Source organism: Numida meleagris, chromosome 10 (genome assembly GCF_002078875.1).
Source record: "Numida meleagris isolate 19003 breed g44 Domestic line chromosome 10, NumMel1.0, whole genome shotgun sequence".
NCBI lineage: Eukaryota > Metazoa > Chordata > Aves > Galliformes > Numididae > Numida > Numida meleagris.
The window spans coordinates 464,637-478,694 of NC_034418.1; the positions used below are offsets into that span (position 1 = coordinate 464,637).

The window sequence follows — 14,058 nt, forward strand, 5'->3', positions numbered from 1 at the left end:
TCCTTCCATCGGCACCTAGATGGATGCCACCCTGTGCAAGGGTAATGTGGCAGATTTTAATGACCTGTGATATTTGGATTAGGCATAATGAGCTGCTTCTGCTTGGTGGCTTTCCTCATCTTGAAATGTAATGAGAGCAGCGCAAGAGACAATAATTCTGTCGCAACAAAATAGGCGGTCACAGGGGGTTCTCTATAAAAGCTGCTTAAAGTATCTAGCGCTTAAAATAGGCAGCTAGCCTAAACGAAGCCTCATCTGTTCTGACTCATGCTGTATCTCCTGTGTATTGCACCTTATTCTATCACAGGAAAATACGTTTCCACCTTCCCCTGGCTGCAGTCAGTGTAGCCTTTGTTGAAGATGATCATTACAGCTTGCTCCTTGACGACAGCAGTTGTTGGGAGCTGCGGGCAGAACCACCAGATGCGTCTGCTATGCCTACTCCAGGACATTAGAAATTGTTTCCTAGCAGGTTCAGGGACCTGCATGAATACCAGCATGTGGCACCACACACAAACTGGCTTCTACTTATTGGTATCAGGGAATGATTATTAGCCAAGGCACTGGATTGCCTAAAATTCCCTGAGTTTGTAATACTTGCTTGATTCCACTGGGCATCTTACCCTGTCTGCCAATATTTGTGAACAGTGAATGGAGATATTCAAAGAAGAAAAATAAAGATGTTGAAATCCAAAGTTCATTGATTTAAATACTCACCAGTTTTTGTAGTTAATAGCTTTAAGTGAGGTCAAATACCTTTTGCTTGTTGTGATCTGGCAGGTTCGGAATCTTTGCTTGAGGTACTTATAAAAGAAGATTTTAAGTTTGTTAAAATGCTCCTATACTGAAAAGAACTGATATTCTCAAACAATGCTGCTCCTGGTGGCAGCAGCTTTCAGGAAGAAGCTCAGCAATACAGCCTACATTGTTTGTAGCAACTTCGGAAGCAGAATTTAATGATAAGGTTTCATTCAGGCTTCAGCGTCAACCATGGTGGAATGGCTTAAGACGACAATCTTCTTTCCCACATAGGTGAGTCTTAAAACAAAAGGAGGGAAGAAGAAGACAGTAGAATGGTACAAGTCCATTAAAAGCCCCTGGAACTCTGGAGACAGGTGCACAAAGACTTCTAGCAGATCCTGATGAGAATGCAAGATTTATTGCAGGCAAGTAGGAAAGCCTTTCCACCGTTTTTAAGGCAGCTTTCAACAGACTTCAGCACCAATTTCCAGTGTCTGATCTGACGGAAAAGAGAAGCAATCAGGCATGACCGAGGTGCTCTGCTAGGCGAGGATCCTTGCAGAGTTTCTCTTCAAGAGCAAGGTATTTCTGTGGTGCTGTCTGCTTTTCCCTAGAATGAGAAGGGGAATTATCAGAGGAAAGCTGCAGCAGGACATGGAGTAGAACATTTTACAGAACAACTTCACAGTTCAGTAACTAGAAACACTGACTGGTAGATCCCCCTGTTCCCCTGGACATTTTTCTAGCTGTCATTCCCAGTACCTGTCGAGTCTTAGTGCTAGAATGTGGATACGGAACATGGTTTCAGAGTAATCAGCAAGGAAGGCAGCCTCCTCCTCCTTGCTGAGCTGATTCTGATTTTCCTGAAACTGCTGGTTCTTCTTCTGCAGCTCTTCTACCTCCTGTTGAGAGAGTGAGTGGCAAGAAGTCAGGGTAATAGAGAAGAAAGTGAGGAGTGCAGATGCATAGAAGTGCAACTCAGAGTTCAGGGAGCCAAACTGAAGGAAACCACAAATAAGAGCTGCTTTATTTTCATGAGAGGCAGTGAGTCTGAGATGAGGTCTCACAGAAGAAGAAAACAAGGGAATCAAAACACATGGACCAGTGAGAGGTTGCAAGACCAGAATGTGTTGCTTTACTGTAGTCAAGAAGCACTGGAGAATCAAATCAGCTCTGCTTGAAATAAGGAATAAATTTGACCCTGGCACTATTCTGTTCTTTGATCTCACATGTTAATGACAAAAATTACACAGGTGTGTCTATGGCTCCCTTAAAGGTAAAGGAGTTTTCTTTCTTGCCTGCTGTCACGATGAGATATTTGTTACTCTACTGCCAGTGCAGAAAAGACTCGTGATACGCACATCATGGAGCAAGGCTGGGAATACCTTTTCAAAATGAGCTTGGATGATGTTGGCCTTTGAAACGAGACGATTCTTAAAATCACTCAGGCAGTCATCTCTGAGGCGAAGGGCCTGCCTTTTGGTAATTTTCTCTGGACTGCCAATTTGAATAAGAAAAGGTGCCAGGTAATCCAGATCCTGGTCCCTTTGCCCTGGGAACTCATCCCTCTTTGCATTCATCTGGAGAGGAAAAGACAGAAAGAGTCACGATCCCATCAGCTTGTTTCACAAACACCCTATGATAAGGCAACAAAAAAGCAAAGGTCTAAACTCCTTTGACCCTATGGAGGAAATAATGTTTCCTTTTCCTATAGTCTGACCAAAACTGTAGCTTTTCATTAGTTGCACAATACCAACCTTTTCCCAATGTGTTTTTCATTCTGTAATTTATTTTTTATCATCCTTTTAAATATATTTCCTACTTTCCTTGGCTGCAGAGATCTACCTTACATAAAATGTGCAAGAAGGGCACCACAAAAAGCATTTGTATTTGGACAGGGTATTTTGAGTGCTATTAATTTGTAGGCTGGCAAATAGCTGATTCTTGGACCCTTGCCTCTGTTTGTGTTTCACGCCAGATGTCTGGCATGTAAAACCTAGTATCACCTCTTATAACCTCTCTAATCAGGAAAGCTCAGTCTAAAAATCATTCACAAGAAACATACTGGAGATTTTCAAAAGCTGTAAGTAATTATTCTTGAAGGTTTTGTATTTGCTCACGACATTCATAAGGTAATAATTCCCTGAGAGAGATCCTGAAACTAAACTGCCTTTCCAAGTAATAATGAAATCAAAGAAAACAACAGATTCATAATGGAATGAAACACACAAAGACGTGCACGTATACCTAACAAAATGAGATCTGGCAGCTTAGACTCCATTATCACACTCCCCCCATAATCCCTCTTATCATTAACTAAGCCTTGTTAATGATTTCTTTAAATTGTTATCTAAATAAAACAATATATTTTTTTCTTTTGATGTGGGGTTTTCCAGAGATTCAGAAGGTCATAACAGGATCGTATTATATTTTTCAGCTTGGAACTGCTAGGGATTTGGCCCCGTATCTCTTAATAATACTAAAAGATCTTCAGAGCTAATTTGTCACACAGAAAACGCTTACTGTGGATTTAATTTGCGTGCATGTAATTAATACCGGGATTAGTAAAGTCTACCTACCATGGCTTCGTACTCTTGTCTTTTCTTTTCATTCCTCTCTGTATCATATATTGAAGCTGACAGTTGAATGTCTGCTTCTTCGTTCTCACGGATCTCCAGAATTTTTAGCACCTTCCAAAGAATCAGAAGCAGGACACCTTAGCTTTCCCACCAAGTGACAGCACGTTCACATGCTAACAGAGCAGATGCTGCGTACCACAACTGCAGCACAAGGTGAAATATATCCCAGACCTATATGAATACGTTCATATGCTGCTAAGTCAACCTGACAGTTTCGAAAACTGCAATGGTGTCTTTGGCTTTTTTGCTTTGTCTTAACAGGATACACAGCACAAGCAGCAGGAATATTTTGTCTGTGAATACAGCACGACTAAGAAATTTGCTGAGGTAATCCATGAGGTCACAGTTTACGCTCTTCACAATTCTGAAAAACGTTGCAATCTTTCTCTTAACTATTATTAATATTCTCCATGCTGTTGTTGTGCATTCCTCTCCAGGGGTTTTTCTTCCACAGAAAAACAATTAAAAAAAAAACAATCAAATCCAATACCTCTGTCTCCACCTGCTAGAATGACTGAATTTATCATGAAGTAACTACAAAAACTTCTAAGAACATGAATTTGTTACACCAGTCACAGTATGATTAGCAGTACAAGCAACGTATTTTGTGAAGTATTTCCCTACAGTTGTTCCTACTAAAAAAATCACTTTGATATTATTGTTACGGTTTCCTGGAAATGCCTAGCAGTTAGATTGCATTACAAACAACGTCCTTTCCTTTTGGTTTCATTCCCAGGCAAGAAAACAAACAGATCTACTCCTAGACGCCCCAATTCACACGCTGTTATTTCTCTCTGAAAACACTTCCATCCCTGAGAACAAACACAGCAAGGCTTGGAAAGCGTGCGACTCTCCATATATTATACAAGTATCTGTACTGAACAAGGGATGCGTTGCAAGCTTGGTCATTCAGCACGCAGACCAGCTTCACAACACCAGCGTTTTATTTTTATCACAGTCTACGCTGAATGAGGCTTTGGGAACCTGTCAGATTAAACCAGTTTCCACACCTGACCACGTTGACAACAGTGAGGAGACCTCCCTGTTACCTCTGCTTGAGATTGCCAGGCTTGTTGCTTCAGCCGCTTCTCTTCCTCTGTTAGCTCTTGCAACAATTTGTACAGGTGGACCAGCTTTGTGTGCTGCTCAGGGGACCCCGCCTGGAAGCAGATAAGCTGATGAAAGGCAGTATTGTTGTCTGGGTGCACGGGACCACGTACTTTGCAAACATAAATCGGCACCATTCTGCTATGTCAATATAAGGACACTGCTTTACACCACAGAAACATCTAACCCACTGTCAACAGTTGACTGGAGTTCACCTAGACTTTGAGTCCATCAGTAATGTCACCAGACTGCGTGTCCTGCACCTCTTTGCTGATGTTCCTATTACTTGGCTGAGACTGTTTTTACAGGGTTAGAGATGAAACGACGGCACTCCAGCAATTGCAGCTCCTCACCAGAAATACAAACTTAAAAAAAAAAGATGTTCATAACATTAGAAAATGTATCTATCTTTGTAATCTGATTTCCTATGCATAATTGTGCAGCATCACTGCACAGTTTACAGGCAGACTTCTGCCTCTGACTACAAACTCACATCAGAGATGTTAGTAGAGTTACCCCTCCATGAATGAAAGAATTTGGCGTAATGACAGTGCTCTCCTTTTTTTCTGGGATATCTTTTATTTAAGGCAATCTGTCTATCTATCTATCAGCAATAAATTAGGCCGCAGTATCTTGTCTGAATCTGCAGAGTAAACTGGGGGCGATTTAAACAACAATGCGGCCCAAGCTTTGTGGTCCATGGTAGAATTTGAGTTAAAATCTGCTCCTGCTTCTCTGCTGTAGTCTCTTTAAGAGAGAACAGCAAAGGAAATTTCAGCTTCCCTGCCATGAATCTGCAGGACTGAGACCAACAGCTGCTGAATCAGCATCTTGCAAGATCTCAGTGGCCATATACATGACCTGATGAGCAGATGGAGGAGAGGCTGAGCATGAATACGCCATGCCATGCTTCCACTGATGTTGCACCTACCCTTTGTGTCCCCTGAACCAGAAAAACTCCACGATGTAAGTAGGTTTTCTCCATACCTGATACGTGATGCACATTTCTGGGGTCATGATTTCACTTTGCTTCCTATAGCCCTCCGTTGGTTTGAGGAAATCCTTCTTTGAGGCCGTAATGTATTTATCCTTGAGGTGGTATGTCAGTTGGATCACCTCCTCTTCGATCAGAAAGACGCGTTCTGCTACGTCTTCATCAGCAGGCTTTTGGAGATTTCTGTGGAAACACTCCTTGATTTGCTAAGGAGGAGTGAAGAGAAAGAGATGGAAGCAAGTTAGACCACATAGAAAAAAATGGCAATGTTTGTGGAGAGTTAAGTAAAAGCCCAAGACAAAAATTGGGCATTTTTGCCCAATTTGGACTGTGACAGCTACTCCTAAAGCCTTGGCCCACGGTTGGTCCCTGAGAAAAGAAACATAAAGCTGCTTAAAGGAATACAGACACCTGTTTGTGGAGCTGAGCGTGTTTTTCAAGCTCAAAGTTAGCTTGGGATGCATCCCAGTCTGATGGAGCTGCGGGAAGCAAGGTATTCTGAGCACAACAAAGCATCCCAGACTCCCCCAAAAAAGGGAAGGAAAAAAAAAGAAAAGCATGTTGGGTGTTGACCCAAAAGCCACTGCATGGCTCTGCCTTGGCAGATGAAGTGTCTGAGCCATACCACCAGATGTCAGCTTTTCTCCCTCGTCTGCTCTCCAAATCAGACCTGGCTAGAAAAAGAGGTACCTGCTTGTAACAGCATTATGGGACACTTCGTCAGGCTCGCAAAACATTGTTAGTTTTGGGTCAGAACAAACTAGTTTGGAGTCTTGTGAAAATTTCCTTCCAAAATCATAGTTAAGCTATTTTTCTGTCCTCTGACACACATTTTCCAGGTCATAATTTCCTAGTTTAATTTGAGTTCTCAATACATTTTGAGACAAATGCGCACACTGTGGCTGTGTCAAGCAAGTAATTGAAAGACACAGCAGCTGAACAAGACTTGGATGCTTCCTCTGGAGTTTTGCCTTGGTTATGTCCACTAAGAATGAACCTAAGGCCTCAGGCAACATGTTTTGCACAGTATAAATATCCCCGTGACAGACATTTTTCTGTTCCTGTCTTGGCCGTACCACTATAGGCCGGGAGTTACGACCATCAGTTGTGGTGCCAGCCAAAGTGACTTTCTTTCTTTTAGCACGAAACTCTGTGTGCTGGAAGTACTTGAAGTCATCTCGCCCCACGAAGTACTCTCTCATCTCGTTGGCATTTTCAGCAAGTTTCTGGAGGCCATCCACTCGTGTCTCGTGGTAGAACTCCATCACGCGTTCAGTCTGTGGGCTCATTGACTTATAGATGTGGACTAAGGACACAAAAGAGATTGCACGTTTTCACAACCAGTCACCATAATACTAGTGAACACAGGTACATCCAGAGGAAGTCTCATTTTCTTGAGCATCCAAAAAATCAAATACACCTAAGAGTGCAGGAAGGGAATGTTATCTCCTCACTGCTGCTTATGGCCTGAGGATGGCAGAACAGCTTTTCAAGGCCACTGCCTTCCTCACACAGCAAGGTAGTGGTGAGTTGAGCCTGGACTCTGCTCTTCCCACACCGGAAACCAGGGCAGTCTCTTGGGGAGAAATACTGCTTCAGTGGCACATCTGATGCAGGTCTTTCTCTCCTACAGCTGCATAACACTGAGAGACTGAACATAATCCCAAGGAGAAAGTTTCTACCTTTTCAACCCCACTGGTAAAAGTAAATATCACTATATAAGATACAGATGCCACTTTCCGTTATGCTGGGGAAGCGCTGCCCAGGACTGGAAGCACAACCAACCCAATTCTGTACTCTCAAATGGAGACCATACCATTAATCTGTGCAATTCATCCTAGATGTTTGCAGCCCCGTTGCTCTGGGCTTCTGCAACGGCTAGGACAGATTCCCATGAAGTCTTAGCTGCCCAGATGAACTAGAATACCTTTGAGACCGAAGAGGTGTCCTGGGCTGAAGTACTCTGTGGTCAGCTGTGTTTGTTTATTCACTTCCCTCATATCCAACATGTCTTCTCGGTTTTTGAACCACTCTTTCACCTCTACTACTTCGGTACCTGACAAGAGACATGCAGTTTCACAGCCTTACATCACTCTGTTGGAAGTGGCAGGATTCATGTGACATCTGAGCAAGCACCCCACGTAGTCACGGGAATTGCACATAGAATTGGCTCTGCGCACTGGGGCATTTTATAGATGAATCCTAATAGATGAATTATAATCTACTTTGATGACTTATACCATAAAAAAGGCTTATTCCTCTTTGTTGACAGGGACTAAAGCCATCAGCTCAGGGAGAGAAGGTGAGATAAATTCCATCCTCTTACAGCTTAAGTCTGCATAGATGGTGAGGCGTTTCACCAGCCCATTTCCATTAAGGTACGGTGCCCATTTCTCCAGTTTTGCCTTCTTGTACAGAATCACCTTCCTCCCCTGGGAACAGCGGGTCTCAAACTCTGCAACAGGCAAGGGAGGTGTCAGAAAGATTGATTCCCATCAGCGGCAGTCCCATACGCATAGCGGTAACAGAAAGTCCATCCCAGGCAAAATCATTCAGCTAGCAGGAAAAGAGTGTGTGTGTCTATGGGGACTTCCCACCCATGATGAGACAGTGCATAGAGGGCAGCATTCAAACCAATAGCTAGTGCATGCCTTGATCTACAGCACTTTGCTGCTGTACCTCAAACATCCTGAAGGCAGAACTCTAGAGTGAGACAAACACATGTCCCAGATCCACTGAAAGGTTAGCTGGAAGGCAAGCAAAAGGCAAAGAATATGTACCTTTGGGAGATAACTGAATTTGAGCTACCCATGATGGTGGCATGGTAAAATGTATCTCTTCCTCCTCCTCTTCTTCTTCCTCCTCCTGTTGAAACAGAAATTCTCATTTTTGCTAATTTCTCTGACTGTGCCAGGAGGCCTTCTGGATCTGAAGAATACACTGCAGCAATGAGAGAGCAACTCACGTGAGGCTGCATTTGATCCTGCACAACACAGTGGCAGAGTTATGCGCTGTATCAATCACACTGACTGAGTGTGTCTGAGAACAGGAGCAAGCAGCATGCTGCAGTTTACAGGGAAGGAGAGCTTTACTGCATCCCCACACTTTTGCTAGTACATCCCATTCCAAGGCTAATGAAACATGGCTAACACTTATGCTGGACAGGTTATGAATGCGACTGGTGCCATTCAAACTAATGACCACCTTATTTTATACAGACCACAGAAGAAGTTTTGATGCCTGGTGATGGACAAAAGCTGAGAAGATTAGATATGAGGAGGGAATGTATTGTTATCAATGTTTTTCTGTAGTGCTGTGCTAGTGTAATGTCTGCTTTATCATATTTTGTTCTTCCAGCAAGACAATATAGCATTTATGCTTCCAGCACATACTTTTTTTTTTTTTGTATTATCAAAAGACATACTTTATTTCTACATTTGGTTGGCAACTCATAAGAGCTGTGTGCTGACCAGCAGAGAGAGTATGTCCAGAGCATTTTTGTTTTAATTTTATTTTTCTGAAATTCCTTTGTCGCAAAGGTCAATGCACTGGAAGGCTGAGTGCTAACCATTCAGGTCACTCACCATGTCATCCATGTTCCTATCAAATAGCTCATTTTCCTTCTCAGCACTCAGGAGCAGCTGAAGAGGCTTGGCAGTCTCCGAAAGCATGATTTCCCAGTGGACACTGTCACTCAAATCAAAGACAAGATCCTAGGCCAAACAGAAGAAACACACATAAATACAGAGCAGCCTCAAGGGCCCGACACTAAACTCAATGCTGCTTCTGCACATCTGCAGACTCTGGACACCCTGGATTTCAGTGAGGTGAGCTCATCAGATCCCTGTCTGACTGGTGGGACCCCAGAGACTGGTGGGACCCCAGAGACTGGCTCTGTACCTGGAAGGCCACTGGTCCTTCTCCTCATGGTGCCTCTGCCACAGCTGAGGGAAACGCTGCTGCCTCCTTCCTTAGGGCATGCATGGCCCCAAGGTCATCCAGGTGGGCCTAAAGTGACTCTGATTCAGCCCCTCTCCTCCCAGCCTTTCTATCAGCTGGGCAATAGCTAAGGTGTGAGAAGAGCCAAATCAAGAGTTTTCCTACCCTGAGCTGTGCTTAACAGATTTTACCCTAAAAGCTGTTGTTGAGAGAATGGTTGTCCAGCCAGCCTTAAAAGCTAATATTCCAGCATTGTGGAGAGTTAATAGGTATGATCCACATTTGCTAGCTCGGAGAGTGGGATGCCAGGGACTAGCTCCAGGTACCAGGCCTGGTGTCCAAGTAATCAGAACTACATGCCCAGAGCCAATGCAGGGGAATAGTAAGTAGAAACCTGGATCACCACTGATTTTGGACTTCCTCAGGGCTCAGGTTAGCCTGACTGTCCCTTCCAGGTGCAAGGATGTTTAAGGGCTCATTACCTTGCAGCCGTTCTGGCAGTCCTGCATGTTCACCCAGTAGTTCTCGTGGTTCCAGACACTCTCAATCCCAAGGAACTGCTCATCCATGGTGCTGTGGCTGTTCCCCGTGAAGGGATTGATGAAGAACGTTTCAGGAACCTCCCTCTTCCCAGACAGAACCAAAACCCATGCATGCACCCGTAAGCCACACAAACGGTCACGCGTGGGCTCTTCCAACTCCTGTAGCTCAGAAGACAGAGCAGTAATTACTAACATTTTGTTGCCACTTTAGTCCAATCCACCAGCAATCTTACTCTTTCCCCTGCCCGATTATAAAGACATCCAAACCCTTAATACTCTTCAGAACAGTAGTGTAGTACACACACAGCGTATATTCCTCTGCTAGCACACATTGTGTTCCCAGAGACGGTGTGCTTGTGGCCAGAATCTGAGTTGCACTGTACTTCGTGGAGGGTAGCGAGCTCCTGTCTTTGGTCAGTTATTATCCATGTCTCAACTCTTACCCATGTCTCAACTCTTGCTAATGGAGTTTGAGAGTAGGGTAGACCTTGCTAACTCACCGTGCCCATCTCTTCTCTTTCCTTTTTCAGGGTGGCTTCAGTTTCTGCTTTCTTCTTGGCCTCCTGCTGAAGCTCAAACTTGCTGTGCATGTCTGGGAGAGACTTAACTCTATACTTATTGGACTTCTTCACTTCTTCTTTTGGGACCTGCCTCCGCAAAAGCAAAGAACTGCTGTTAAACCCAGCAGGAATCAAGAAAAGGGAGAAAGCACAGGCAAACTGTCGCCCTCTTAAAGTGATTAGCATGATTAGAAAGCAAACGAGCAGTGGGGCTGGGCACCCTGCAGCCTGCCATCACGCTCATTCTTATCACATGGTGGGCACATCAGAGATGCAAGGTTCACTGGACTCCAGTGTGCTTTGTCTTTCTCACCAGCGTCCGCAGTCTTCTTATCAGAACCAGACACCCAGGCTCCCCCCTGCCTGCTTGCTGCAGGTCTCCTCACCTCCTGTGGCTTCCTGAGCAGCGGGCACTCCTCTAAAGTCTCATCCAAGCTGCATATGTCGTGGGTGGCATACCCACTCACGCAGTAGGCATCGTACCCAGCCCCGATCAGCATGGAGCACAGCAGCACACTGAAGTCAAAGCAGTTCCCTCGCTGGTACTTCAGGATGGTGGTTGGGGAATAGAGACAACTGGGCTTGAAAGAGAGGGATATCTGTTCACTGTGCTTGTCTTCTGAAGCTGAAAAATGCCCCGGGCAGGGAGAAGGAGAGAGAGAGGGCACTGCTCATATCCCTGGGCTCTGCACCTACAGGGAGTCTGTGAAAACTCATACATAAGCCACAGACTCCAAAAGTTCCTTCCAAAGTGATGTGGGGAAATTCTCACCTCAAATCTTGTGCAAATTTAACTATAGGGAGAGATGGGCAGGACGAGCTTGCCAGGCTGCTGAGAATCTAACGGTAACCACAACACCAGAGTGGGGCCTATCTCCATTTCTAGCTGGTCTCCCTGTAGCATTACAAAACAAAATACTCGTAACCTAAATTATAGCACAAAAGGAACATACTTCCTTTTGGCCCTCACACCCAGGCAAAGGGAACAATACACAGAGTGAATACAGAGAGATTCTACTTATACCAACTACTCCCAGATCTCAGACTGAACCTTAGGTTTGATCAGTCTTTGTCTGCTAAACCAAGACATATTCTTGGTGGTCCCACAGCACCAAAGTGTCTCTTGAGCCCTGGGATTCTCGGGACACACCTGGCCAGCACAGAGCTCATGTAGATTGTTTGGAGCATGCTGAAGGATATCAGCAGCCGTTGCTAACAAAGACTGGTTGGTCCCTTTGCTTTTGCTGGTTCACACGACACCAAGACTTGTCTCAACATTGGCATCATCTCTTCTTGCCACTCTAGGGGGATTGCCTAAGTAATTATGGGGTACTGGAGGGACAAAAGGACTTTGTAATCCCAGCCCGTCAGGTTTCCACGTTGCATCCTGCTGAGAGGCCCTTCTGTTACCTCCATCATGGGGCTGTTTCTGAAGGGACTGCAGCCCCTTTCTTACCAGTGTGAGAGGGCACTTGAGGGGCTCCATAGTGAGAAAATCAGAGACAAAGCTGGCACAGCCATCCCAGTGGTACAGCTCTGTGTAAGGCAGCAAGGTCGGCCTCAGTGTTGTGCTCACAAACTTCTGTAAGGCAACAAGAGGACTTTGGTTAGCCAACAGATTACTCGTGCAGTTTCCTGTCCAAAACCAACCTCAGACAACCCCTGGATGCTGCAGCTTACATTCAGAACTTCCCTGGAGCATACCAACATACCGATGGTAGCCCTCCTCGCCATTTGGAATTGGAAATGCACGGAGTTATGAGGCCTTCTGCCAACAGACACTTCTGTTTGTGGCTAAAAATTCAAGCTAATCTCAGCCACACTACAGATGTGAGCCAGATCTCTTAGTTTTCATGTGAGACAAGCTACTGTACTTTCTGACTTCTACACCCTGTGGCATTTATTTATTTTTTTGCCTTACATGACATTTATATAATAAATATTGGGGGAAACTGATCTAAAGAAGCAATTCCGCATGCTCAGAGGAGCAGCAGGTCCATCATTAGACAAAAGCTATGCAGCGTGGGCCCATCTCCACACCACCTTTTACCTCCACACCACATTCATTGACAGGGTGCAGGAAGAGTGGCTTGCGTTCAGGGCAGAGGTGAGCATATTGCTGATGGTAATGGTCAGCGATGCGCAGCAGCTTCTTTTCCCTTGGGGAATTCATCTTGTAAGAGTCTGGTAACTGGGATGTGTCGATGCTGTTCCAGTCAAAATCACTTGTGAGGCAGAAGGAGGCAGAGAAACACAGGTAATAAAGAGGGGAGCAATTAGGACAGGATCATCTGCCACTAAAATACAGCAGGGGCTCCCTGCTGAAAAAAAATGGGGCTCATATCCAAGAAGAGATCATTTAAAGTGGGCATGATTTTGACATAGTCAAGCTTCTCTGGAACGATGGCAAGCTAACATAGACCCAGAGGACTGGGGGATCTTTATATAGTGTTTTGATACAGCACTGAATGGATGGAAAATGAAGTGATTTATCTTGTCTTACTCATGGACATGGACAACTCACCAGGCTCATAGAAACAGGCCTCAGGGCCAGCTACAAGCATGCAGCTTCCCCATGGACCCCCCTGCCCCCCACCCCAAGGCACTGTCTCTGCTCATTCCAGTGACTGACACACACGTGCAACTTACGGTACATCACTTGAAAAGCAGACTTGTTCCACAGACAGCTTTGTCTCCACGTCATGAAGCTCACTGCTGGGCTCCAAACCTTTCAGCTCTTCTTCCTTTTGCTCCTGTTCTTCTTTCTCCTCTATGACCTCCATTTTGCTTCCTGTACAGAAATACACGCAACCAGGGTGAATTCAGTGGTGGGACCTGGTGTACAGCAACACCAAAACCCTTGAAGTCTGGGCGCGATGACTCCCATTTCTGTGACTGCCAGGTGCAACCACCGAACTCAAGTTCAGGCTGGGCTGGTGGAACACAGGGCATAGGGCAGCCGGCAGCACAGGGATTTGTTCGGTGGGTGCCATGACACAGCCTCATGCCCTGCTGTGGCCTCTGCTTCCTGCACCCTTCAGGGGACCCAGCCTGGGCTGCTGGGGAGGGGGTTGCTTGGAGCTGCCTCAGCAGCAGAGCAGCCTCCAAGGCCACAGCGCTGCTCCTATCGCCTATTTACATTTCATAGAGGCTGGGGGCCGTCCATTTCCCTCCCTGCGGTCAGGCTGACCCGCTGCGGAACGGATGGGGCACGATGGACGTGCAGACCTTGTGGCTGGGGGCATGAAGTAGGGGAATCCCGTGGCCCAGCACCACACCCAGCCTCAGCAGTCCCGCAGGGCTACCTGCAGTCCCTTCAGCCCCACAGCCTCCTCAGCCCCTCACCGCTGCCCTCTCTGCCAAAGCCTCGCCGCCGGGCCTGGTCACCATGGCAACGCCCACGCACCCAGCAGCCTCGGCGCGGCCTGCTCCCTCCCCCGTGGCCCAGCCCAGGGCCTCCCCCACCCTATGGAGGCAGTGGGCCCCGAGCTGCCCCGGGGTTCCACAGTGCCCTCGGCTGCCCAAGTTCTGCTCAC

The 14,058-nt window shown here is 45.9% G+C and overlaps 1 protein-coding gene across 4 annotated transcripts; it reads right to left on the bottom strand.

Annotated features, from left to right (window-relative positions):
• DRC7 (dynein regulatory complex subunit 7) lies at positions 692–13,958 on the bottom strand. Of its 4 annotated transcripts, none has more exons than XM_021408012.1 (18): positions 13,751–13,857; positions 13,172–13,313; positions 12,573–12,747; positions 11,979–12,104; positions 10,909–11,103; positions 10,463–10,609; positions 9,903–10,121; positions 9,066–9,194; positions 8,262–8,346; positions 7,808–7,936; positions 7,409–7,537; positions 6,558–6,787; positions 5,475–5,687; positions 4,430–4,540; positions 3,321–3,431; positions 2,127–2,321; positions 1,504–1,643; positions 692–1,351 (listed from the first exon to the last, which is right to left on the bottom strand). In XM_021408012.1, the coding sequence occupies exons 2-18, from the start codon at positions 13,303–13,305 to the stop codon at positions 1,261–1,263; spliced, it is 2,559 nt and encodes an 852-aa protein (XP_021263687.1). In that variant the 5' UTR covers positions 13,306–13,313; positions 13,751–13,857; the 3' UTR covers positions 692–1,260. The 4 variants fall into 4 exon arrangements, with proteins under 4 accessions (XP_021263687.1, XP_021263688.1, XP_021263685.1 ...); XM_021408013.1 differs by lacking the exon at positions 13,751–13,857 and adding an exon at positions 13,662–13,683; XM_021408010.1 differs by lacking the exon at positions 13,751–13,857 and adding an exon at positions 13,868–13,958 and having other exon boundaries at positions 926–1,351.

What these genes read in the sequence shown, in the direction of transcription:
- DRC7 (XM_021408012.1), bottom strand. Translation starts at nt 13,305, where the DNA reads ATGGAGGTCATAGAGGAGAAAGAAGAACAGGAGCAAAAGGAAGAAGAG. An exon ending in TGCTTTTCAAGTGATGTACC is followed by an intron (nt 12,748 to 13,171) that starts GTAAGTTGCACG and finishes CTGCCTCACAAG; the next exon opens with TGATTTTGACTGGAACAGCA. An exon ending in TCCAAGCTCATTTTGAAAAG is followed by an intron (nt 1,644 to 2,126) that starts GTATTCCCAGCC and finishes CTCTCTCAACAG; the next exon opens with GAGGTAGAAGAGCTGCAGAA.